This window comes from Nuphar pumila, chromosome 2 (assembly GCF_984573655.1).
Source record: "Nuphar pumila chromosome 2, dmNupPumi1.hap1.1, whole genome shotgun sequence".
In the NCBI taxonomy this organism is placed as follows: Eukaryota; Viridiplantae; Streptophyta; class Magnoliopsida; order Nymphaeales; family Nymphaeaceae; genus Nuphar; species Nuphar pumila.
The window spans coordinates 20,768,555-20,796,168 of NC_143250.1; the positions used below are offsets into that span (position 1 = coordinate 20,768,555).

Below are 27,614 nucleotides of genomic sequence, written 5' to 3' on the forward strand. Positions count from 1 at the left end.
TCTGACTCGTATTAACCCCACTTTTAAATGTTACTAGGTGAGACTCACTCTTCCTAAACCAAGTGTTGGCTAAGATCATATCATAGGAAAAACCAAAATCTAAAATCCTTTCTCCACTTTCGTTTCTTTCTCCTATATCATAGCCTCCATGGATACTCTCAAATCCATCCCTACTAATGCCTACATGTTCATTAAGGTCACCGCCGTTGAAAATCTTTTCTCTATAAGATATCCCTTGTACTACTCCATCTAAATCTTCCCAAAATTGACGCTTAATGGAATCATCTAAACATACTTGAGGTGCATATATACTAATAATATTAATAATATTCATACCTAATACTAATTTAATAAAATCCTATCACCCTTCCTACGGACCTCAACTACATTATCTATAAACTCACGACTAATAACAATCCCTACTCCATTCCTATTCCTATTTATTCCTGTATACCAGATCTTATATCCCCAAGGTTCCATCACTTTTGCTTTCTCACCTACCCATTTGGTCTCTTAAAGACATAAAATATCAATCTTTCTCCTACACATAACATCTACTAACTCTACCAACTTACTAGTTAAAGACCTTATGTTCCAAGTGGCTAACCTAATTTTATGGTCTTGAACTATCTTCTTTACCCCCACTCGTCCAACAAAGTGAGGGAACCCTTGCCTATTTGACACCACACCCGGGCGCCGGTGTGACGCGTCGCTTCTGAGCGACGACCTAGCAACCCTTGCCCATTTATCACTGCCTCTGGGCCTATAGAGTACAGCGCATCGCTCAGTAGGGAACGCCCCAACAAAATTATCATATTGGTTCATATTCATAGGGTGTGACTAAATTTTTTATGCTGGCTGTCACTGGCTTACCGCAACCCTCCTCCTTTATCCGGGCTTGGGACCGGCAATGTATAACTAAACAGTTATACACAGGCGGAGTGACCCGAAAATAATAATAACACAATGATGGCTGACCACTGTTCATTTTCCACAAAATTGTTTTGGGCTTTATAAAACACACTTCGCAAAACCCTTTTTGTTCAAAATGACGGCCAAACACTTTCAATGTTAAAACATAGTTTACAAAACTATCAAAAATTGATTTTTGGTCATCAATTGTTCTCAAAACTATCAAAGTGTAGCCTTAAAACCATGGTTGCCAGTTGAGGAAGCGAGGCACTTTCAAAATTTTAGGAAGCGGAAAGCGTGGGACCACTTAGGAGCGAGTCGGGAATAGTCTCGGAAGCGACCTAGGAAGTGAACCGGAAGCGACCTAGGAAGCAAGGGGGAAGCGAAAAAAATAAAAAAAAAATACTAAAAAATTGAAAAAAAATTGGGGAAGCGTGATGGGAAGCGCACTTCCCATTTAAAAGTGGTGCTTCCCCGCACGCTTCGGAAGCGCGACGTTTCGCGCTTCCGAAGCACGCTTCCCCTTTTACCTAGGCGCTTCTGGTAACTCTGCTTCAAACCCATCTAAACTGCCCTTAATCTGTTAAAACCATTGTTAAATTTATCCCGCAATTTCCTTTTTTATCCTTGCAATACAAATTGAAGAAAAAAAAAGAGATTTTTTTGGCCCACCACCTCTCTCTCTCTCTCTCTCTCTCTCTCTCTCTCTCTCTCATGACCATCACCTTATTCTTCTCTCTTTTCCTTTCTCCAATTCTCACTCTCTATTTCTCCCTTCGTGAACTTCAAATCGCCACCACTCACCAGAATCCTCCCATAGAACACCAATCCACCCTCCTTCAAAGAATCTCCACCATCAAAACCATCACCATTTCTGTCTTCTCTCCTTCACACTCCCTACCATGACCGATGGTGATTTCAGTCGCATTGCCACTGTTGGCATGGGCTGGAGTTCTCCAAAAATAAATACACATATATAAAGGGTAAAAATGTAAAATTTAAGTTTTAACACAAGTTGGGTTAATGAAAACCCCAGTTAATCAAATGGGAAGTGCATTTTTAATTAATGGTTAAAAGTTTAGGTGTGATTTTGAAAAAATATAAATGTTAGGCATTTTTTATTATTGTCAATTTGCTAGATACTATTTTGAAAATTCCTAAAACAAAAAAATTTGACCACAAGAGAAACAAAAACAGTTGAGCAGTCAAAGTACAATATTAAGTAATTTTAATATAAATAGAATATGAATCAACAATAAAAACAATCATATTTACGATGCTATCAAGCACATATGGTTACCGTTTATATATATATATATATATTTCTGTGTATGTAAACTGAAATACCCATCAGTAATTTCACATTGTAATAGGGATCAGCATAATAGGGGCTGATTTTTTTTATTTCTGTTTTTTTATGCTTTTTTGTAATATGGCTATTGGGGCAGTCCAACTAGTCATTCGGCTGCTGCTCCCAACGGTCGTAAAGCCCAATGATTAGTTGGGCTGCCCACTGTCTTTTGTTTGGATATAAATAGGGGTTTTCCCCTTATATTCTAGAATGCTTTTCCATGCATTGATTTAATACACATTATTTTTACATTGTGTTGTAATTTGTGTTTGGTGATTATCTCCTTTGTGATATTGTAATTGGTCCATTAGTGGCTCTTTTGTGTTTGTGCACTTTTGTAGCCCTTTAGTGGCATTGTATTTGTGCACATCTTGTTTCATTTCATGGTATTAGAGCCTAGGGCTCTTGTGATTGAAAGACATCTTGATCGCGCTCTCTTTGTGGTGATGGTCATCTTCAAGCCTTCTTCCTCACCATGATTGTCACCATGGGCGAAAGAGAATCTTCTTCTGTCATCTCCTGTAAGCTCAATGAAAGCAACTACTTGATGTGGGCTACCACCATGAAAAATCACATCAAAAGAAAAAAGTTGTGGGGTTTTGTTAATGGAACAACTACCGAACCCCAACTAAAGCTAACAAGAGAAGGAGATCAAATAAAAGCTCTTTCCAAAGAAGAAAAAGAGAAAACTCAACAAAAATATCAAGAAAGAATGGAGGATTGACAGGCTATCAATGCTCAAATAATTTCATGATCCTTGAATACAATAGAGTTTGAGATCGCTACTAATATCATCAAATTCAAGAAAGCATGTGATGCATGGGTGTTTTTAAAGAGTACGTTCATTCAAAATAACATGAATATTAAGTAAGTCCCCTTGGATTTTGGATTAAAGAGTCTCTTTTTATATGACACAACATAATGAATCATTATTATCTGATTGCACCAATTCATATTTTTCATGTATGTCAACTGCTGATGGATCTTCTTTAAATGTGAAAAATATAAAAAAAAATTAAAAAAAAACAAATTATTCAAAAAAAAATTAATGTTAGAGTTATTCCAAAACTTAATTTAAATCTTTTTTCAGTTTCTCAAATCTCCAATTATGGGTGTAAGGTATTTTTTTTGTCTAAGGCTTGTTGGTTGCAAGATCTCCGGTCAAGGAAACTGATTGGGCAAGGCCATAGAAGATAAGACCTACTATATGGATTTTTCATGTCTTTCTAAAAAAAATTGTAACTATGCTAAAGAGATTGACTTAGACCTTTGTTATAGACCTCTAGGACACCCAAGTATATCCAAACCATCTCTTTTTCTGTTTTTGAAAAAATCTTGTAAGGAAAAAAACTATGTATGTAATGATTGTATACTTGAAAAAATGAAAATGTTACCTTTTGGTTGTAGAACTTTTTTTAATGAAATTTTTGAATTGGTGCATTAGGAGGCATGGATCCTGCTCGCATTATGTCAAAAGGTGGATTCTCATATTACAACAAACAACAACAACTACGCCTTCATCCCAAAACAATTGGGGTCGGCGATATAAACCAAAAAAGAAAATCATTCTGGGTCTTCCACATGAATCCTTCTCCTCCAATCATTTCTATCCAATGTCATGTCCTCGGTGAGGTTCAAAGCATTCATATCCTTTCCTATCATCTCCATCCAAGTCTTCCTAGGCCTACCCTGACCTCTTTTAACTAATATATTTTCCCATTTCTCCATCCTTTTAACTGGAGCATCATTCGGCCTTCGTCGAATATGTCCAAACCACCGTAAACGATTCTCTCTCATCTTATTCTCAATGGGTGCAACGCCTACTTTCTTACGTATCTCGTTCCGAATCTTATCTTTTATCGTATTTCCACACATCCATCTAAGCATACGCATGTCAGCTACACTCATTTTTTGAATATGATTTCTCTTGGCAGCCCAACATTCCGTATCATATAGTAAAGCGGGCCTAATAGTCGTCCTATAAAACTTTTCCTTCAACCGCAATGGCATTTTACGATCGCACAAGACTCCAGTTGCACTTTTCCATTTCATCCACCCAACCTTTATCCTATGATTTACATCTCCATCAATTTCTCCATACTTTTAAATGATAGATCCCAAATATTTGAAACAATCATCCACCGGTATTTCTTGCTCACCAAGCTTCACTACACTCCCATCACTACTTCGTTGCTTACTAAATCGACATTCCATATATTCTGTCTTACTCTTAACTTAAAACCTCTTGCTTCCAATGTTTGTCTCCATAATTCTAACTTAGCATTAACCCCAGCTCTAGACTCATCAATCAAAACAATATCATCAGCAAACAACATACACCACGGCACATTTTCTTGAATTGATCTCGTAAGCTCATCCATCACTATAGCAAATAGGAAAGGGCTTAAAGCAGATCCTTGATGTAACCCAACCGTTATAGGAAAATTGGTTGTCACCCCTCCACAAGTGCGGACATTGGTTACTACTCCTTCGTACATATCTTTAATTATACTAATGTACTTGAGAGAAACACCTTTTTTCATCATTGTCCACCAGAGAACGTCCCTAGGTACTCTATCGTATGCCTTCTCCAAATCAATAAAAACCATATGCAAATCTTTGTTCCTCTCTCTATATTTCTCAATAAGTTGTCTGAGAAGATGTATAGCTTCCATAGTTGATCTTCCAGGCATAAAACCAAATTGATTCTCCGATATCATGACAACCTTCCTCAACCTATACTCAATCACCCTCTCCCAAAGTTTCATAGTATGACTCATGAGTTTTATACCACGATAGTTTGTGCAATCTTGTATATCACCCTTATTCTTATATAGAGGCACCAAAGTATTCTTCCTCCACTCATTAGGCATCTTATTTGTCCACCAAATCTTGTTAAAAAGATTTGTCAATCATTCTAAACCTTTCTCTCCCAAGCATTTCCAAGCCTCGATAGGTATACCATTTGGGCCAACTGCCCTTCTTGATTTCATTTTCTTCAAAGCCTCTGCGATTTCTTTCTTTTGAATCTTGTGCATGAAGTCACGATTCATCTCATGAAAAGGAATGGAGAAATCTCATATTATGTTACATTTATAGATGATTTTAGTAGACATACCTGGATCTTCTTCCTTAGATTCAAATCCAAAATGTTTTCGCGTTTTAAAGATTTTCATAACATTGTAAAAAATTAATTTAAAACAAATAATAAGATATTTCGCTCTGATTCAGTGGGCGAATTTCTTTCAAATGAATTTCAAAAGCAATGGTATTTTGCACAAAAAATCATGTCCTAAGACTCCTCAACAAAATGGAATTGTAGAGACAAAACATCATTATATTGTTGAAAGTTAAAACTACTAGGACTTATTTTAAAAGGAGTTTCAAAAAAGTTTTGACCCGAAGCCGCTCTCACCGCGGTTTATTTAATAAATAGAATGCATTCTTAAATCTTAAAAAACAAGTCTTCAATTGAAAAGCTTTTTAAAACTATTCCTGATTTGGAAAGATTATGGGATTTTTTATGTAAATGCTTTGTGCTCCTTGAAAAATATGATAAACTCCCCCCCAAAGCTATTGAATGTGTATTTTTTGGATATACTGATAACCAAAAAGGCTATTGATGCTATGATTTAAAAAATGACAAACTTTATGTGTTTAGAAACGTTACTTTTCTTGAAAAAAAAAGATTTGATCTTGAAAAACCTAAAGAAGAATCTGGTATGCTTTTTTGTTTGACTTGTTGCCTAAGTCAAATGTTGAGATTGATGATTGTGAAAATGATGACAATGAGGTTAGTGATAATACTAAAATAAGGGATGAATCTAGCGTTGGATGATAACCAATTCATGATATTATACATTACTCTAGATGTGGTAATAGGGAGCATCCATGTGCACTTGAAAATATATAGTCAACCGCATGAAATAGAGGAACCTATCCTTAGAAGATCAAAACGAATATCTAGAACACTAGTTAGGTTTGTTTCTTATAAATATTTTCTCCTAATTATAGGGTCTGTCTTCTAGCCAATCACTCGTATCATGAGCCATCCAACTATAAAGAAGCTATAAACATCAAATAATGGGTGGAGGTTATGAACTTAGAATTAGATGCCTTACATAAAGCCAATACTTGAGAAATTCAGCATCTTCCGAAGGAAAAGAAATTCAATAGGATGTAGGTGGGTTTCTAAGATCAAAACAAAGAGTGGTGGATCCCTAAAAAGATACAAAGATAGGTTGGTTGCAAAAGGATGTTTATAGGAATATGGTATAGATTATAAGGAGACATTTGCCCCAGTAGCTTGTATGACCACAGTTAAGACTCTAGTTGTCGTATCATTCATTAAAAATTGGCCTATAAATGCCTTTCTAAATGAAAATTTGATTGAAGAAGTCTATATGTATCTTCCCCCTGGTTTAAATATTGAAAACATCATGGTTATCCGCTTTCTTAAAGCTTTATATGAGCTTAAACAAGCCCCTAAAGCATGGTATGATCAGTTCAATAAGACAATGTTAAATTTGGGATTTAAATTATGTTATACTGACACGGCTCTTTTTATAAGATCTACAGGTTCTACGATTGTCATTTTGATCATATATGTTGATGATATGATTATCACCGAAGTGATAAGAAGGGAGTTGAAGAAATTAAAATTATGCTTAAAAAAACTTTTGATATGACTGACCATGGTTTCTTGAGATATTTCTTAGGTATCAAAGTAGTTTATTCGCCAAGAGGATATATTTTGTCTCAAATAAACTTTGCAGCTGATATTGTTACATGTTCGAGGATCACAAACGAGAAATCTACTACTACTCCTAAAGTGATTAATGTCAAAATGAGAGCTAAAGACAGAGTCTTATTGGATTATCTAACTCCTTATAGGTAGCTTATTGGATCACTGATGTATTTGTCTATTGCTAGACGGATATTGCGCATGCAGTGCATACAACAATTCAATTTCATCATGTGCCTACTTCGATTCACATGAGTGTTGTGTTGAGAATAGTTTGATACCTTAAAAACAATATATCTAAAAGGTTATTTTTATCCTCTTTCTTATTATTAAATCTTATTACACATACTAATTCTAACTGGGGAGGATATCCCAATAACCGACACTCAACTACGGATTTTGTGTATTCTGAGGTGATTTTTTATATCCTGGAAATGTAAAAAGCAACAGAAGGTGTCGTTGTCCTCTACAGAAGTTGAATATAGAGCAATGGCTACAACAACAACCGAGATCGTGTGTTTATGGTCTTTACTTACAGATATGGGAGATGATGTTTCAGAACCTTCAAGTTATGATGTAATAATAAGTGTCATATATATAGCCAACAATCATACATTCCATGAATGAACAAAGTACATCAAAATGGATTGTCACTACATTCGGGAAGAAGGGAAGATTTATTTAGTATATGTTCTATTCGAATTTTAAATTGCGGACTTTTTCACCAAGACTTCTACCACGTTTTCTTTTTCTTCTTTGGGGGAGTGTTAAAATATGTTATATATATATATATATATATAATTTGTGTATATAAACTGAAATACCCCCCCATCAGGGGTATTTAAGTAATTTCACATTGTAATAGGGATCAGCCTAATAGGGGCTGATTTTCTTTTCTTATTTTTTCTTTTTCTATTTCTGTTTTTTTTATGCTTTTTGTAACATGGCTGTTGGGGCAGCCCAACTAGTCATTGGGCTAGCCCCCCCCCCCCCGACTCTCTCTTTTGTTTGGTTATAAATAGGAGTTTTCCCTTGTATTCTACAATGCTTTTCTAAGCATCTTTATGATTTAATACACATTATTTTTACATTGTGTGTTGTGATTTGTATTTGGTGATTATCTCCTTTGTGAGATTGTAATTGGTGCATTAGTAGCCCTTTTGTGTTTGTGTACTTTTGTAGCCCTTTAGTGGCATTGTGTTTGTGCACACCTTGTTTCATTTCAGTTACATGTATCGAAAGTGTCTAGATTAAACACTCAAATTAAAAAAAAGGAAAGAAATAAGTCACACAATATAAAATTGTAATAAATCATTAACTATCAAATATTTACTATGGAAGCATGAAAAGTTTTAGAAGCTTTACACTATTTGGGAAACAAGGTCTTCATAAGTATTAAATATTAAAACATGTTCATTAATGTCTGTCATGGATTTTTTTCACTAATAGCAATAAATATGAAAAATTAAATAATAGGTGTTTTCCCATAACAGCATTTTTTTCCTTCTTATCTTCACTAATCACAAAAAACTAAGAATTTTTTTATTTTCTTGGCTTATGAAATAGGTGAATAGGACTCTACCAAAACCCTCTTTATTTAAACGTGTTATTAAAAGTGAAAATAAAAAAAATTGCCTAAAAACTTTCAACCAAAACATATGAAATATAGTTATATCTTACAATACATCCCAATACAGTGCGATATGGTCTGATATGGTGCGACATGCCATGTTTTGTGATTCAAAAGGGGGAAGGGGGTATATTATATCGTATGGACTAACAATTTGATACACCGATTGGCAAATGCATCGGCAAGTTTTCTTTCATGCCAAAAAAAAGAACAAAAATTTAAAGCTATGTCAGAATAAATACACTCAGGCATCTTGGATGAATTATAGTTATAGTTTTTTGGAAATTTTCAAAAACACACCAAACATTTTTCATGATAATAAAAAAAATTAAGTTTTAGAAATTGTAAAAAATACAACTTAGTTAAAGATATGTCAGCTAAGATACACAAAGGCATCTTGGACGAAATATAGAGTAATAGTTTTTTGGAACAAAAAAAATTTAAAAACACACCAAACATTTTTTATAATAATAAAAAAAACGTTTTAGAAATTGTCAAAAGTACATCTTAGTTTACTATGTTAATAGATAAAATTTCTATCAAGGTAATCTGGGTTGTCACTAACTCAAGTTTTTTCTTTCTTTTTCTTTTTTATATTTACCAAGGGGAAACTCCCAATTCAGGTGGTGGGGCCTGGGAGAGAATGATGCTCTACTGTATGGCGCACCACCAAGTGATTAAAAGTTAAAACCCTTAGCCACCCCTTTGTCCACCAAGAAGCCTACTACTTTGGCCTTAAGGCAAGGGATGTGAACCCCGAGTACCAAACTCATGACATCTTCCAACTTGAATGCCCTAAGTCAACCCACCAAGCCAGGTGTGCAGTTCCCTTGTGAGCTATCATTAACTCGAGTAAACTAGAAAAACTCTCTCTCTCTCTCTCTCTCTCTCTCTCTCTCTCTCTCTCTCTATATATATATATATATATATATATATATATATATATATATATATATAGATATATATTAGTCTGTCCTTACCAATTTGAGTATGGACCATTTCAAAAGTCTAGCTGCAGAAGTTTTCTGCATAATCTGATTTCAGGCACATACTCATCACTATTTATTTACTAAAAAACAAGCTTTGGGTCAAACTATTTCTAATAGATGTTCTCCACTAAATAAACTATAGAGATCACATTTGTAGGTTTGATGTACAAAACATGCATTAGAACATCAAAAAATAATATGCTCCCTCCCCTCCCTCACTCGAAAAAATAAATCACCATACATGTTCCAGGTACTAACCAATTAAAAGGGAAATGATCACATACCACGAAACTGTCATCTGTATATATATCATTTGCAACAACTGCTCTAAGAGTCCATGTGGTCAGCTGATTCTTCTGTTGCACATTGAAGCACTGCAAAGCGTAAAGTTCATTGTACAAAGTGAACGACATGCAGTATAGAACCCATAACATGCACTTCATATTACATTTATATCTATTTAAGATGTTTAATCATAATGTGAGAAGACACGAAAAGTGAAAACGTAAAAATCTTAGGGATTATTTACAAAATATATATCCAATTTCTTTAATAATTCAAATTCATACGAAATAATCTCATAATTCAAATGCATACCCACAGAAATTATCCAAATACATGACCACCATAATCATAGTTAATGAGTATTTAATGTAAGATTTTACCCAATTTACCTCTCTCTCTCTCTCTCTCTCTCTCTCTCTCTCTCTCTCTTTTAGCTCATTAGCTCACTGCTTAATGGCAATTCGTTTCAATCAATTGTCTGCAACATGATTTTGGCAATAGATGCCCCTAGGTGGTCATCTTGCATGTCTGAGTTGATAGAATTGCTGGCTGTGCCAACATCCAAGAAGAGTCAAAGGTTGTATTGCCTTCTTCTCACAACTGCTGATAGGAGGTTAACGGTGCAAAATGGATGGGGGAGAGAGAGAGAGAATAAGGATAACAAGTAAAAAGATGTAAGGGTATATAACTAAAATCAAAATGAGGCATGCTTTTGAACTATGAGATTTTTTGGGCATGAATTTGAATTATTATAGCTGGGCATGTTTTTGTAAATAACCCAAATTTTAGCATGGAATTAGAAATTTTAGAGACATACCTTAGCAACATCTTGAACAGAAGAGAACAAAGAGCTATAATCTGCTCTCAGTGAAGGATCTGTACATGCTGTAGGTGTAGACATTGCAGCTTCTAATACACTGAAAAACTGATCTGCAGTCCCAGGCTTCACGCTGCCAGCCTGAATCAGTTGTAACGCAAGCTTTGATGCTTTAGAAAACTTGGTAGGATTTTTTATATGTGCAGCTATCTTTTGCATTGCTTCAATAATTTGGGTTTCAGAAGCATCCACAGTTGTTTTAAATCTCAAACGTTTCTGAGGAACTGCCAATGAGTAATAAAGGTCTATATTAGCTTTTCAACCAAGGAAAAGGAAATTTTTAAAATATAAAGGATGGAAATACAGTCCAAAGAAGTGACTAGTCCCCACAAGGATGCACAAAACTATAAATTGTGTAATCTAAAAAGTGCAGATGTGAACCCATACAAAAAGGACACAGGCAAGAGAGGTCAGAATTAGGCGAAATCAGCAATGAGCATAATCAAACATCAAGTGAAGTTTTAGGCTTTTTGCAAAACTTATTACCCATACCTTGGTACTGTTAACAGAGGACATGGACATTGTACATACAGGGTTAGAATTTTCTTTTTCCACATTGAATATTGTAACGACAATGTATGTATAAGGCATTTATGCGATTCAAAATTAAAATTCTATATATAATATGTAAGGATGTCCAGCCAAGAGAGATGCAAGAAAACCTTGCCCACCTTTATAACTGCCTTATATTTGTTTCTCCCTCTTCTCTTTCCCCCTCTTTTGATTTCTTTGTGCACGGCATGATTCTCGGGACAAATTTTACAAGGTATCAAAGTAAGGCGATCTGTAAGCTCCAGTCAAATCTTAACTGTTTTCCCATTTTTTCCTTCTTTCTTCATCTTCTTTTCTACTGTTTGTTCTTCTTCCTACCAGCCTACCTATTTCCCTTCCTCCTACCTTTTTTCTTCTTAAAGTCGTCACTGTTAAAATATATGTATACCATATACATATATTATTTCTCTGTTATCTTTTGTAATGCCCACTAGGGGCAATTTAGTCTTTTTCTTATTATGTAAATAGACATGTCCACTAGGGACATTTTTGCCTTTTTTATTTTGTTTCTTTCTTTTTGTTATTTTTCATTCGTAAAGGGGCAAGAGGGTCCAACCGATAGAGTCGTTGGGACCCTCCCCAACGGTCATAAATGTGACTGTTGAGGAGCTACCAATGGCTCTATGTGAGCCCCCCTTGGTCCCATAAAGTGTATAAAAAGGGCTTTTGCCCCACTTCTCTACAATGCTTTTTTATAGCATTTCAATATATTATTTTTTATATTTCAAGCTCTCTCTCTCTCACATTGTGTGTGTTTGGTGCCTAGCCCTTTGTGGCTTATTGTATTTTGCCCATTAGTGGCTTCTTGTTTATGTGTGTGTGCATTCGTTATAGTCACTTCATGACATTGTTCTTTACACTATTGTATTTTTCCCTCTTGAATCATCACCTTTTCTTAAAAAACAGGACAAAAGTTTCCTTTATATTCAAAACATGTCATATTCAAATATATATTAGATTAGTATATTATATACCCATCTGATCCAAGAAAGAAAAAAATGATGTGATCTGATTACATCATAAATGGAAAGTATATATTACCCTTATATGTTGATGATATGATTATTACAAGAGATGATGCGCAAAAAGCGGAGGATAATGAGTATTTTTAAGATGGACCTAGGAAATTTGAAATATTTCTTTGACTTGAAAGTTGCATAATTGAGAAGGGGACTTGTCACAGCACAAGTATGCAACTGATTTTGTTATGAAGGCAAGGCTAGCACTGATTTGAAGAAAGTTACCTCTCCTATGGAATCAAATGTGAAGTTGAAGGCTACAGAAGAAGAGGATCTACAAGACCTAGTGGTATATACGCAATTAGTTGGAAGTTTGATATACTTTACTATATCTAGGAATGATATCACTTATGTTGTGCATGTTGTTAGTCAGTTATGAGCTCTCTCACATCAGTTCAACTTCTTGTTGTGCCCAAGATTATTCGATATGTGAGAGACACTATACATTTTGGGATGTTCTCACCTGTTAAATTATGTATATATAAATATATATATATATACATATTTCTTTTTTTTTTGTTTTGCTTTTTGTAAGACCACAAGGGGCCCCACTCATCTTGTCGTTGGGGCCCCAACGGTCATATTTATGACCGTTGGGGCTCCCAACGACTAGATGGGAGCCCCCTTGTGGTCCCTCCTCTTTGGTTTCCTCCTCTATAAATAGAGGAGGCTTTCTCTTGTATTAGAAAGGGTTTTTTACCCTCTTCTTTCTTTCTTCAATAATATCCAACTTATGACTTTGTCATTTTTCCCTTTAGTGGGTTTTTGTATACACTTTTAGTGTTTGTGTTCTTGGCTCTTGAGATCACTCTTCAAGAGTGGTTTGCTTTATTGGTGCTTCCGCCCCTTTTCATTACATGGTATCAGAGCGAGGTTGGTGATCGGGCTTCTCTTCTTTTTGGTATCTTGGGACGTGTGCCTCTCAAGCTTTTGAAGAAAGAAAGACTATTCGGTACCTACGGAACGCGAATCTAAAGTAGAGCTTTCTTTTAAGCTCAATGGATCCAATTACCTTATGTGGGCCTCCGCTATGGAAAATCATCTAAGAGGTAAGAAACTTCGGGGTTTTGTTATGGGAACTACTCCCGAACCCTCTCTTTTTCTCACTAAAATTAAAAGTGGGATTGAAAAAGCTTTAGATGGCGATGAGCGCATCAAAGTTATCAATGACCATCAATCCAAAGTTGAGGATTGGGAAAGTAACCATGCCAAAATTTTGGCATGGTTTATGAACAATATGGACCTCAAAAATTGTGCCAACATTGCTAAATTTATAAGAGTCAATGAGGCATGGTTCTTTCTTAAGGGTATGTATACCCAAAAGGATCTAGCTAGACAATTTTTTTGTCAAGAAAAAAATCCGTTCTACTAGACAAGCGGATATGATTGTCCGTGATTACTTTAGTTCTTTAACCCCTCTTTGGGATGAGCTTGTTCTTCTTGAGCCCAAATGGGTGGCTCCGGAAGATATTGAGTTGAGAAGAGAACAAATTGAAAAGGAGCATTTTTTCCAATTTCTCCATGGTCTTCGGTCGGAATTTGAACAAGTTAGGGCATCCCTTCTCCATAAAAGTAAAGCCTTACCCATTGAAGACGCCCTTGCCGAAGTATGAAGAAGAAACTCGACTTGGCCTAAGTATTAAGAGTGATGAAGTTTTGGCCGTTACTAGGCCCGAATCAAATGTAAAAGCATATAGACATCCCCACTTTAACAAAAATAATGGATATAGAAAGGGAGTGATTTGTCACTATTGTAATGAACCGGGACATATCAAGCCAGTTTGCCCAAAGCTTAAGGGAAAAGTGGCCGCGGTTGGAGAAAATTCTCCAAAGAAGGAAGAAGAAAGTGTCAAAGAAGGAGATATCAAAGAAACTCTTAATCATATCTCTGAAGTTCTCCAACATCTTCTCAAGACTTCTTCATCTTCAACATCAGGAGCCGCCATCGCCTATTCTTCATCACCTCCAGGTATGTGGATACTAGACTCTGATGCTTCTTTTCATATGACATCTCATAAAAACTCTCTTCTAATGTTTCTTCCGAACCCATATCTTCTTATGTTTCAACGGCCGATGGAACATCTTTAAAAATTGAAAGTATTAGAACACTTGATTTTAAAACTTCTCAAAACTTCTTCGTTCCTAAAGTAAGAGTCGTTCCAAAAATTAATCTAAATCTCTTTTCCGTTTCCCAAATCACCGATCATGGATGCCAAGTCTCTTTTTCACCTAAAGATTACACCGTGCAGGATCTCCAGTCAGGGAAGCTGATTGGGCAAGGCCATAGAAGGGGTGATCTTTATTTTATGGACTTTTTGACTCTTCCATCAAAGTAATTTTGCAATCTTATAAAGGACAAAAGTATTGGAATTTGGCATGAGAAACTTGGTCATCCAAATTTTGTAAAGATGTCTCTTTTTCATTTTTTGAACAATACATGTAAAGACAAACACATAACTTGTAAAGATTGCATTTTTGGAAAATCTAAAGCTATTCCATTTCCTCAAAGAAATTATGTCACCACTCGGCCTGTTGAACTTGTTCATTCCGATGTATGGGAACCTTCCCCTATTTTATCCAAAGGAGGATTTTCGTACTATGTGGTTTTTATTGATGACTTCACTCGATTTACATGGATTTACTTCTTAAGTCGCAAATCTGAAGTTTTCTCCTTCTTTAAAGAATTTCATGCAATGGTTAAAAATCAATTTTAAGGAAATCTATCAATTCTTAGATCCGATTCGGGAGGCGAATATATGTCCAATGAATTTCAAATTTATTTGAAAGAAAATGGTATTTGCCATCAACGTTCTTGTCCAAACACTTTGCAACAAAATGGTCTTGCGGAAAGAAAGCATAGACACATAATAGAAACCACAAGAACTTTATTAATTTCAAAAAATATTCCAAAATCCTTTTGAGCCGAAGCGGTTCTAACATCAACATATCTTATCAATAGAACCCCTTCATCTTCTTTGAAAAATCTTTCTCCATTTGAAAAACTTTACAATATGTCTCCTGATTATAAAAGACTAAGAATTTTCAGATGTAAATGCTTTGTTCTAACTCATAAAAATGATAAACTTTCTTCAAGGGCAATTGAATTTATTTTTTTAGGATATGGCGAAAAACAAAAAGGTTATCGATGTTTTGACATATTCAAAAACAAACTTTATATCTCAAAAGATGTCACATTCTTAGAAGAAGAAAATGGTTTTTCGCATAAACCAAATGAAAATATTGATTATTCTTTTTTATTTGACTTGTTACCTCAAGAAAAGGTCATAGATGATCATGAAACCCTCGTAGAGGATCATTTTGAACCTTCAAATGATGACCAAAATTTAGAAGAAAATATACCAAGGCAAACGCAAGTCTACTCTAGAAGGAATGAAAGTAATCCTCCTTGTGTCCTTGAAAAATTCTCTCAAAATGAGTCGATTGAAGAATCCTCTCAAAGAAGATCAAATCGTACTTCTAAAATACCAAATAGATTTGTATCTTATGATTCTTTTTCTCCAAATTTTCGAGCATGTCTGCTAGCTCTTCACTCATTTCATGAACTGTCTCATTATAATGATGCTAAACAATATGCCCATTGGAATGAAGCAATGGAACTGGAACTTAATATACTTAAAAAGACACAAACTTGGGAAATCATTAATCCACCCAATGGCAAGAAACCCATTGGATGTAGATGGGTTTTTAAAGTAACAATTAAGAGTGATGGCTCTTTAAAAAGATATAAGGCTAGGTTAGTAGCCAAAGGGTATGCCCAAGAATATGGGGTGGATTATGATGAAACTTTTGCCCCAGTTGCTCGAATGACTAGTGTTTGAGCTCTTATTGCAATAGCCTCTATTAAAAAATGGCCAATTTTTCAACTTGATGTTAAAAATGTTTTTTTAAATGGAAGTTTAAATGAAGAAGTTTATATGAAACCACCTCCGGTATGAATTTAAATGGTAAAATTTTAAAATTAAAAAAAAGCCTTATATGGACTTAAGCAAGCTCCTAAAGCTTGGTATGACAAGTTTAGTAATGTATTAATCAAATTGGGATTTACTTCTTGCTATACTGACACTGCTCTTTTTATTAAGAAGACAGGTGATTTCATTGTTATTCTTTTGTTGTATGTTGATGATATGATCATCACTGGGAGTGACAAAAAGGAGGTAAATGATGTGAAGTCTATGTTAAAGGAAACTTTTGATATGTCTGACCTTGGATTCTTGAGATATTTTTTAGGAATTGAAGTGGCTTACTCCTCCCGAGGATACATTCTATCTCAAATGAAATTAGCAGCAAACATTTGTACCAAGTCAGGAATATCTCATTAAAAGAAAGTTGAGACTCCCGAAGTTATCAATGCAAAACTGAGACTTGAGGATGGTGTTCTACTTGAGGATCCAACCCCCTATCGTCAATTAATTGGATCTCTCACCTATTTATCCATCACCCGTCCAGATATAGCTCATGCGGTTCATGCTGCAAGCCAATTTCAGCATGCACCTACTTCAGTTCATATGGCGGCCGTAATGCGATACATCAAAAATACCATCTCCAAAGGGCTCTTCTTATCCTCTTCCTCATCTATTGAATTAACTGCTTTTACTGATGCTGACTGGGGAGGAAATCCCAATGATCGTATCTCGACTACTGGTCTTTGCATTTTTTTAGGTGAATCTCTCATTTCGTGGAGATGCAAGAAGCAGCAAAAGGTCTCACTATCATCCACTGAAGCTGAATATCGGGCCATGGCAATAACAACTATGAAAATCGTATGGCTCAGAAGTCTCCTTGGTGATATGGGCGTCCTCATTTCCTCTCCCACCAAGCTCTGCTGTGATAACAAAAGTGTGATCTACATTGCAAGCAATCATACTTTTCACGAGCGAACAAAGCATATCGAAATGGATTTCCATTATGTTCGAGACGAATACCTCAGAGGAACTATCACATTACCATACGTTACTTCAGAATATCAACTGGCTGACTTCTTCACCAAAGTGCTCCCAACTCCACGATTTATGTTTCTTCTTAGCAAACTTTCGGTCTCCTCCCCGTAAAGTTTGAGGGGGCATGTTAAATTATGTATATATAAATATATATATATATATATATATATATACATATACTTATATATATATATACGTATATATATAAGTATATATATACATATATGTATATATATACATATTTCTTTTTTTTTGTTTTGCTTTTTGTAAGACCACAAGGGGCCCCACTCATCTTGTCGTTGGGGCCCCAACGGTCATATTTATGACCGTTGGGGCTCCCAACGACTAGATGGGAGCCCCCTTGTGGTCCCTCCTCTTTGGTTTCCTCCTCTATAAATAGAGGAGGCTTTCTCTTGTATTAGAAAGGGTTTTTTACCTTCTTCTTTCTTTCTTCAATAATATTCAACTTATGACTTTTAGTCATTTTTCCCTTTAGTGGGTTTTTTTATACACTTTTAGTGTTTGTGTTCTTGGCTCTTGAGATCACTCTTCAAGAGTGGTTTGCTTTATTGGTGCTTCCGCCCCTTTTCATTACACTCACCATCCTCCTCTGTCACATAGGTGCGGGTGTGGATGTGGATACACGTGCAGGTGCGGAAGGTGCGATACAGCAATTTCAAAAAACTTGGGTGCGAGGGTGCGTACATATGTGTGTGTGTGTGTGTGATTGTGTGCATTTATGTATCTATGTAGATCATATAGATAAAACTGAACTTGGTGAGGATTAAGAAAATCCACTTTCAAACAAAAATGAACCTCACTATGGTTGACTTTACTTGACACAAAGGAAGTCATGTTCAAGTGTCGCACTCGTGTCGTTGTGGGACGCGGGTGCATTGCCTTGTTCGAAGTGCCTATGTTACTGATGCAGAGCAGGACCGACCCGGATCCATAGAGCATGACCCAGGCACGGCCAGGGAACCCGGCTCCAATGGGATGGACGATCGGACCCAGGTGATGGATCCGATCGCGAGTCCGGCACCACGATGCAGGGACGTGCCCCTGCGCACTTATGCCAGGCGAGCGAAGAATGGAACAGCGCACATCAACAGCCCCAACAAAAGTTCAGAGCATCGGGTCTCAGTCTCAAGTTCTGGATCCGAGATCCAGACCCGGTGCGCAGCCTATTAAGTGTTCGGTCCTAGGGTTATGTGCAGTTGAAGAAGTTTGAAGATTTGCTCTTTTCTTTTTATTGTTTTATGTTTTATGTTTTCTGCTTTGTTGCTAGCATTTGTTCTTCTGCAGCCATTATTTCATTCCCTATTTTCTCCATTATTCTTCATTGTAATTTGTTCCTTTCAATAAACAAGTTAAGTAGCATCGGAACTCCGATCCTCGCTGCATCAGTTACATAGGTCTTCTTCCACAAACCTTAAAGCCTTTTGTGATGCAGATTTTGGAAGATTCACTCAAGATAGTCTCTCTACTACAGGGTTTTGTATTTTTCTTGGGAGTTATTTAATGTCTCGGAAGAGCAAAAAGCAACAATGAGTTGTTTTATCCACAGTTGAGGCAAGGTATAAAAGCATTACTCAAGTTACAATTGAAGTTATTTGGATAAGGTGACTTTTGGGGGAGCTAGGTGCTTCAGTATGCGGAAGAATATACTTGTATTATGACAATATGAGTGTCATTCATATTGCAAAGAATTTAGAGTTTCATGAAAGGACAAAGCACATTGAGATAAATTGTCATTTTACGGGGGCATATGAGGATAAAATTATTTCTTTGGAGAATGTGGGCTCAAAAGAAAAAGTTGTAGATATATTCACTAAGAGCCTTGTCACGTTACACTTTCAAACATTCTTTTCCAAACTCGGGATGATTCCTCTTGCATCATCTCAAGTTTGAAGGAGAGTGTTCAGAAAGTGTATTGTGTTTTACTGTTATGTGTGTTTCCTCTCTCTCTCTCTCTCTCTCTCTCTCTCTCTCTCTCTCTCTCTCTCTCTCTCTCTCTCTCTATATATATATATATATATATATATATATATATATATATAAGGGCATTATTGTATTGTCTTAGTTAATACCAGAGTTACCGAAAGCGCCTAGGTAAAAGGGGAAGCGCGCTTCGGAAGCGTGAAACGTCGTGCTTCCGAAGCGTGAGGGGAAACGCCACTTTTAAATGGGAAGCGTGTTTCCCTTCCCATCACGCTTCCCCCGCGCTTCCCCCATTTTTTCATTTTTTTGTATTTTTTATTTTTTTTTCACTTCCCCCCTCGCTTCCGAGACGCTTCCGGATTCGCTCCTAAGTAGTCCCACGCTTCCCGCTTCCTAAAATTTTGAAAGTGCCTCGCTTTCCGCTCCCACTTCCTCAACTGGCAACCATGGTTAATACAGTCAACCATTTTTTTCTTGTAATGCCATAGAGGGGTTGTTCCCTTATATTGTTGCAACCATTCATTTTTAGATTCAACGAAGTTTGCCCATGTGCATGCCATTTCTAATGCAACTACCTAGTGGCTTGCATTTCCAAGGAGGTTGACATCGAGTAGGACCCTCCCTATTTTTGGTTGGGCTTGGATTATCAAGAACCCACCTATCAACCCAACCCAAAGGTGGCTCATGGATTTTGATTCAACAATGACAATCCACAAATCAGATCCAATCTAAATGCCCATAGAGAAAGGTTATGGATTGGTACCTTCTTAACCTATTTCGGATATGGAGGTCCCTATTTCTAAAATTCCTAGTCAATCCTAAGACTATACCTAATCCTATTAGCCCACTAATTTGGATTACAATTTGGATCATTTTGATTCATTTCCCAAAACTAGACTTCTTTTTATTACATCTCAGATCCCGTGATCTGTTCCTAGTTCCCAATGTCCTAAATAGTCTTGGATGTTCCATATCTAGTCTCTTGGTTCACCATTAAAGTCTGACCCACTTGTCCACAAGGTTTGGTCCAATCCATGATGGCCAAATCCATAACAATTACTCTTTTGCACAGACGTTTTGCTGCTACACCCCTCCCTCTTATTCTTTGCTGTTTGTCACTTTGTCTTGTGTTCACAGCACGGTTCCAAAGGCAAATCTCACATGGTACCTAGTGGCTTGCATTTCCAAGGAGGTTGACATCGAGTAGGGCCCTCCCTATTTTTGGTTGGGCTTGGATTATTAAGAACCCATCTATCAACCCAACCCAAAGGCTCATGGATTTTGATTTAACAATGACAATCCACTCATTAGATCCAATATAAATGCCCATAGCGAACAGTTATGGATTGGTACCTTCTTAACCTATTTCAGATATGGAGGTCCCTATATCTAAAATTCCTAGTCAATCCTAAGACTATACCTAATCCAATTAGCCCACTAATTTGGATTACAATTTGGATCATTTGATTCATTTCCCAAAACTAGACTTCTTATTACATCTCAGATCCCTTGATTTGTTCCTAGTTCCCAATGTCCTAAATAGTCTTGGATGTTCCATATCTAATCTCTTGGTTCGCCATTAAAGTCTGATCCACTTGTCCACAAGGCTTGGTCCAATCCATGATTGACAAATCCATAATAATTACTCTTTTGTTCAGACGTTTTGCTGCTACAACCCTCTCTCTCTCTTCTTCTTTGTTGTTTGTCTTGTGTTCACAGCATGGTTCCAAAGGCAAATCTCACATGGTACTAGCTATGTCATACGGATACTCCAATTTGACTCTCGTTTTGTATCTCCTTGTATATTAGTTACATCAAAAACATCATAAAAATGGTTGTATCCCCATATCTGAAGCCGTATCTATGTGACATAGGGTATTAGAGAGGGGTGAGAAGCAGAGTTACCAGTCAAGGAAGCGGGAGCGGGAAGCGATACGGGAAGCGGAAGCGGGAAACGAGGCACTTTCAAAATTTTAGGAAGCGGAGAAGCGGGGGACCACTTAGAAGAAAATTACGAACCGTCTCGGAAGCGACCTAGGAAGTGAACCGGAAGCGAGGGGGAAGCGAAAAAAATGAAAAAAATGGGGAAGCGAGGGGGAAGCGTGGGGAAGCGCGCTTCCCATAAATGAGAAGTGTGTTTCCCATAAAAGGGAAGTACATTTCCCATAAAAGGGAAGTGCGCTTCCCAAAAAGGGAGGACACTTCCCCACGCGTTTCGGAAGCGCGACGTTTCGCGCTTCCCCTTTTGCTTAGGCGCTTCCGGTAACTCTGGTGAGAAGTGCCAATCAGATTTAGACTACTCTTCCTCTATCTTGTTCCTTCTTCTTGTTCTCCAATTCTCTTTCTGGTACTTATTCTTTGTCTTGTTCCTTGAAAAACATGCCTTGGTTTTTGTCTCTCAAAAAAACAAAAAACAAAATTATTTCAATCTCCTTTTAGATATGACCATGTTTTCCTTCAGTCTTTGTTTTTTACTATTTGTTATTATTCCTTTCTCTCATGTGTGGTACTTTTCACTATTTCTTCTTGCGCAAGTTTTCTCATAAACTTGTTTTGTCCTCCATATTTCCCAAAACAAAAAGGGGGAAGTATATGAGTATCCGTAATTTTTTTTTCGATATGATGTAACCCTTCAAGAAGAAGACATTAGCAACTGAAGCCATCAAGTGATGCCACCATAATCCTTAAAATGGGAAAAAAACAAAAAAGATGAAGGATTGTTGCTTTGATTTTGGGTGGTTGTTTATCCTTTACTTTTCTGGTTTTGTTTCTCCACATTACCATGAGTATCTCATCTTGTCCACATGGCTTATCTTTCTTCTAGTTCACCCATCAATTCTTCTTTCCTTTCTTAGTTGATGAATGAATCAAAACTGAGGCTAGGTACGTGGTCTGAGGCTTTCCATAATACAATTTATCTTTTGATCCTTATACCTCACTTTTATCCTTCAACACAAGGATTTATCATATTAATCAAATGCGCTTGAACTTGAAGGTCATAAGAGGCAACTCAGCGAATTTTATGCTTGTAAGAAGTAGCTGGATTATTCTTACGAAACCAAGTGCTTGATCATATTGATAAGTTCATGAGAAATAAGCCCTTTCTCCAAATGCACAAATTTGTGAATAAATTTAACTGCATCTGCCTGAGCTTGAAGAATCCCTATAGGACTGAAATACTCAACAATTCATTGTTTCATTCATACATAGACTTTCTTCTTAGCCACAAGTGTAAAATAGGTATAAATAACCATATGAGCCCACAGACCTCTTTTGAAGATTCCAATTTGGAAAAACAATTTAATAGCTTGTGCTTCTTCAATTATCATTTCAACGATCAACTTACCCCCATAATGATATTTATACTACCAACCAATTTTATTATTCTAATTAGTTGCAGACGAATTTGCAATGGATGAATTTTCTATTTCCAAGGATAACACTACTATGTACTATCAAAAGAATACCTTATTCTCTCTTTGGGGCTTCTACTCACATAAAGTTCTTGTTTTGGCAATTCAAAATAGGGAGTACTACTAATAATCTATATTCAAAATCATTCGATTCTAAATTTTGTAGCAAAGCATTGGAATTCTATATTTTCACAAGAACTCAATGGGTTCCTTACAAAGCCTATTATCAATTATATCATTTTTCCAAGCAGACTAATGAGTAGCTTTTTGCCACTGGGCTTGACAATGGAATTCATCATAGCACCCATACCATACCTTTGGCTTTCTTTCTAAAAGTTCCCAATGGATTCTAGAAGCTCATAGCAATGACCCTGATAAATCTCCAATTCGTTGTTTCCTTATCCTACCCATCCACTCATTCTGAAAAAGATGAGGTTTCATGTGATAAGCTTTTAATATTCAACAAGTTTTCTAAACATTTATCTACCATGTCATCAGGTAGATCGGCAGCTACTCGTCTTGATATGGAAATAATTGTGCTTCACTCCCATGCCTGTGGCAGCTTTGAATAGAAAATCACATAAGAACCCCTCCTCTGAAACTACAAAGGAAAGAAGTCCGTGCACTGGTATCGGCCAAACACTAGAAAGTATCACTTTTGAACACGTGACTCCAACTGTGTCAATCACCAACATAAAAACAGATAAAGAGACGATATGGCGTTGCACTATGAAGCGCAAAGCAAACTCCAGGCTCATCCCACTTTCTCTGGATAAGTGGGGTCATCCAAAACACCCTCAAAGAATACTCCCTATCCAATCCATAGCCAAAGCCAGAGCGGGAACTCATTCACTTGGTATCCAAGACCCCGTTTCGGCACTTTCCCTAATCATCAGGAATGAGCCATTTTTTTCAATACAGGAATCACTACACCATAATCATCACCACCATACGCACTTCTTTTTGCCACCATATACGTCGATTTGGGTTTATCAAACTTAAAATAGTGTAATTGTTACGAAAACGTGTAATTTATCCACCATGGCTGCTCTCACTCAAGGAAATGAACGAAGGAGCTAGCCCTGGCCCTTAAACATCGGGAAATAAGAATACTAAAAGGAAAGAAAATGTGGAACGGAGAATTAAGGCTATGGTTTCTTCTCTTACCTTGCTCCTGCGATTCCGAGGGTTTCTCCCTCTTGAGGGCGCCCTTGAGGATGGATTGAACGGGAGGAGGAGGAGTTGCAGCATCGTCCTTCTTGGAGACGGCATCCACAACGACCACACTATCGTGGTCCCGTTGGGGAGTCGCAGAGGGCGGTGGCAGATCCGAGAAGAGGTCTTCCGCCATTTTGCTTCTGCTTGCTCGCTCGCTCTCTCTCTCTCTCGCGAAAAATGAGGAATCGGACCTTAGACCCGGAATGGAGAAAATGTTGCAAGACGGTCCGTACCTTGTTGATCTTTATTTTTTTTTAAACAAGGTTTTCAAAGGCGTGGGGAGCAACTAGGGATGTCAACGGGTCGGGTTTGGTTCGGACCCAAGTCGAATCAGACTTGAACCAGATTTTTGAGTATGATATCAGGTCCTGACCCAACTCTAATCGGTTTCAACATAAGAAAAAACATACCCATAAGAACTACATGATCCAAACCCAAACCATACCTAGTAAAACTATATTTTTTATCACTTTTACATTGAAAAATTTTGGATCTTAATCCAAACTCGAATCGGGTCCAGGTCTCATATAAAATTTCACAAACTATACTCGGGTCCATGTAATAATTGAAGTTTAGAGTCCAGACTCAGGTCTTAATTAGGTCTTCTTATTTATCACCGTACTGAGACCCTATAAGGTCCTGGCCCTAGCAAACCTTATATGATATCGGGTCCTAGCCCATAGCAAACCTGATAGGGTCTGAGTATGGTAATAAATAAGAAGACCCTATTAAGACCTGAGTTCCGACCCGAAAGTTTGATTAATACATGAATCCTGGTATAGTTTGTAAAATTTTATACCATACTCAGGCCTGACTTGAGTTTCAATTAAGACCCCGCATAAAAATTATTATTTTAGCAAGCATGGTTCAGGCCTGGTTCATGGAGTTCTTGTCTAGTCCAGGTATAGTTTATGTTATAGTGAGTCCATTTAGCTCCGGACTTGATCCATACCCAAAATTGGAAGTCAGGTCTGATTTCACTTGGTCCAAACCAAACCCGACCTGTTGAATGTGATGCTTTGCACCAAGCCAAGGAGAGAGAGAGAGACGCATTAGCATAGGCAAAAAAGGATGATAAAACATGCAAACGTTAAGTTAAACCAATTAATTTAAAAAAAATTAAATGTGGAACACTATTTTTCCATAAAATCTAATAATCATCATCTTCCTATACTGCTATTAAATGTGGTCTAATAACCAAACTAATCCCCTAAAAACCAGCGAAATATACTAGGGCCTGTTTGGAATGGTCGTTTATGCATTTGCTGTTCTAGAGGCAAAATCTTGGTCAAACGCCCATGATTGTCATGTTTGGATGGGCGTTTATGAGTTTGGGATGGGAAGTGAGGCCCTTTCTCCTTTGTATTTACACTAGAGGATGGATTTGGCGGGGGCAGATCAGGTCATGCTGAACATGCGCGTTTTTTGCTCATGCGGACATCGTGGCCATCTATTTGCATTTAGGATGAATGCCACGTGGTTTTGTTGACCTTTGAGCTTTTTAAAATGCAAATCAGATGGCCACGATGTCAGCATGAGCAAAAACGCTCATGTTCAGCATGACCTGATCTGCTCCCGGATTTGGCGGCCATGTCAGGCAAAGCAGCGGACACTTCCTCAAATACATAAAAACGCTCATCTTAGCTGCCCATCTCAAACAGGCCCCTGTTACTCTGTTTGTCTGATAGGAGCAGTTGATGCAGGTCACCTCGCTTTGGGACATTGAAGATTCAAATTGCAATGGTATAGTTGTATAACTGGTAAGGGTTTGCCTAACCCCCAGCTTGCCTTTAAAAAAAAAAAAAATTAAGGCCTTATTTTATCTTAGGGTTACTTGGGTGCTGTGCAAATGAGATTTACTTTATGAATCTCATGAGGTCTCATTTGCAAAGGCTAGCTTTTGGGAGTGTCATGTACAACTCACTTTTTATGTTTGGTTGGGAGATGTGCAAATAAGATTTACTTGAACCAAATGTGATTATCTTTGGAAGGCAGGAAACAAAACAATAGTTTTCCTTAGGGGTGGCAAAACCTGACACGACCCGCCAACTAGTTGAGTTTGTCTCTAACTCATGGGGAACACAGTCCCACACAACTGATTTGAGATGATGCTACTAGATCCAAAGTCGAGTCTAATCTGAATTGGGATAAGAGAAACCATATGCGGATCGTATAAAGAGCTTGGACATGGCCATCGTATAAGATTTTACAAACCCTACCAGGTTCCATATATCAATTGGAGTCTTTAGGTCTGACCCAAATTTTGTTGGGGCCTTTTTTGTTAGGGTTTGGCTTAGGGTAAAACATGGGCCATTATCACTGCTACCTTTACGGGTCTTTCTCATACGAATTGGGAATAGTGAACGTTGTCGTCAGATTTTTTTAGAGACACCTTTGAAATAAAACACAAATCCTAGAAAACTAAATGTTAGGATTTATTAAAAAACAATACAATAGGAGTATAAGACGGTTTGCCCTTTTCAAAATAGGCTCTAATAATTACATGACTTTCCATAGAGATAAACAGTAACCCAACCTGGTTGGTTACAGAGAGGAGAGGGCAGGACCTCTCTCTCTCTCTCCCATTAAATGGGTAATGGGAGAGAGGAAGGGGCCCTGCCTCAGCCAAAAAATGGTAAGGAGTTACCCTCTCTCTCTCTCATGTATGGGTAGTGGGCGAGAGAGAGAGAGAGGGAGAAACATATTTTTTTTAAAAGAGGAAAGAGGAGGAGAGAGGTAACGCCCCTCACCCATGGCTATAATTCATCTGTAGATTTTGGCACAAAGAGGCTAAGAGAGAGGGGACACAGCGAGAGAGAGAGGGGAAGATTGAGCGAAAGAGGGAAGAGGAGAAGAGGAAGGGGACGGCGAGTATCGCACCATCACCGGTGGACTAGGTAAGTCGACCTCCCCTGTTCTCTTAAAAAAATAAAAAAAATGGTAATTGTGTGGTTGCCGACGATTGCAGGGTCATGGAGGGCAAGGATAGGGAGGCGATCATGTCTTTGCCGCCCCTATTGAGGAGGCGCATAGGGGCTTCTTTCTGTTCTCACAACCGGCAACCAGCAGGTTATCGACGACAAAAAAAAAATAAAAAAATAAAAATGACAGGCACGGGGTCGAACCTCGCCGCCTGCCGCTTTCAGTGGGGGAGATATAGAGGGGATCATCCCCTCTACCCTCACCGCCGGCAACTATGTTGCCAGTGGCCTGCTATGGCAAAAAAAAAGGAGGGGAACGCCAGAGCAGACAACCATCAACAATCGTCGATTGCCGGCAGTGTCGCCGCGTTCATAGTGGAAGGCAAATGAGGGAGGTACCCTCACGGTTGCCTGAGGCAGTCGCAACAGAGAAGAGGGGGAGACAGAGAGTTTGCTCTCTATCTCGACCCCGAGTGGCCGAACTAGACTCAGTCTGGGTGCCACCCAAACCAAGTTGGGCCAACATCAAACCAGGCTTAATCGGTCTGGGCGTGCCCAGACCGAGTCAGAATAAGTAGGCCAGCTGACTCGGTCAGGTAAGGGTACAGATCGAGTCAGGCAAAGAAAAAAAAAATTAGTAGACCGACTCGATCTGGACAGACCGAGCTGGGTTTGTTTTTGCCAGACCGAGTCAGGTCTGACAGACCAACTCGGTTCAGGATAGACCATGTTTTAGAAAATATAAAATATAAAATAAAAATAATAAATCATTCATATATATATATACATGTGCGTAAGCAGATA

General features: G+C 37.5%; 1 protein-coding gene across 2 annotated transcripts in view; it reads right to left on the reverse strand.

Moving 5' to 3' along the window:
* The window catches only part of LOC149844983 (nucleolar/coiled-body phosphoprotein), a 34,572-nt gene extending 10,508 nt beyond the window's left edge, over positions 1-24,064 (reverse strand). The window contains exons 1-3 of one of the 2 annotated variants that reach the window (XM_089995413.1): positions 23,839-24,064; positions 10,729-11,012; positions 9,911-9,982 (exon numbers count right to left, since the gene is read on the reverse strand). In XM_089995413.1, coding sequence (XP_089851539.1) covers positions 9,911-9,982; positions 10,729-11,012; positions 23,839-24,022 — 540 coding nt within the window. In that variant the 5' untranslated portion in view covers positions 24,023-24,064. Of the gene's footprint in view, positions 1-9,910; positions 10,001-10,728; positions 11,013-23,838 lie in introns of both variants that reach the window. The other variant, XM_089995412.1, reaches the window with a different exon arrangement.
* Positions 24,065-27,614: the final 3,550 nt, after the last annotated feature.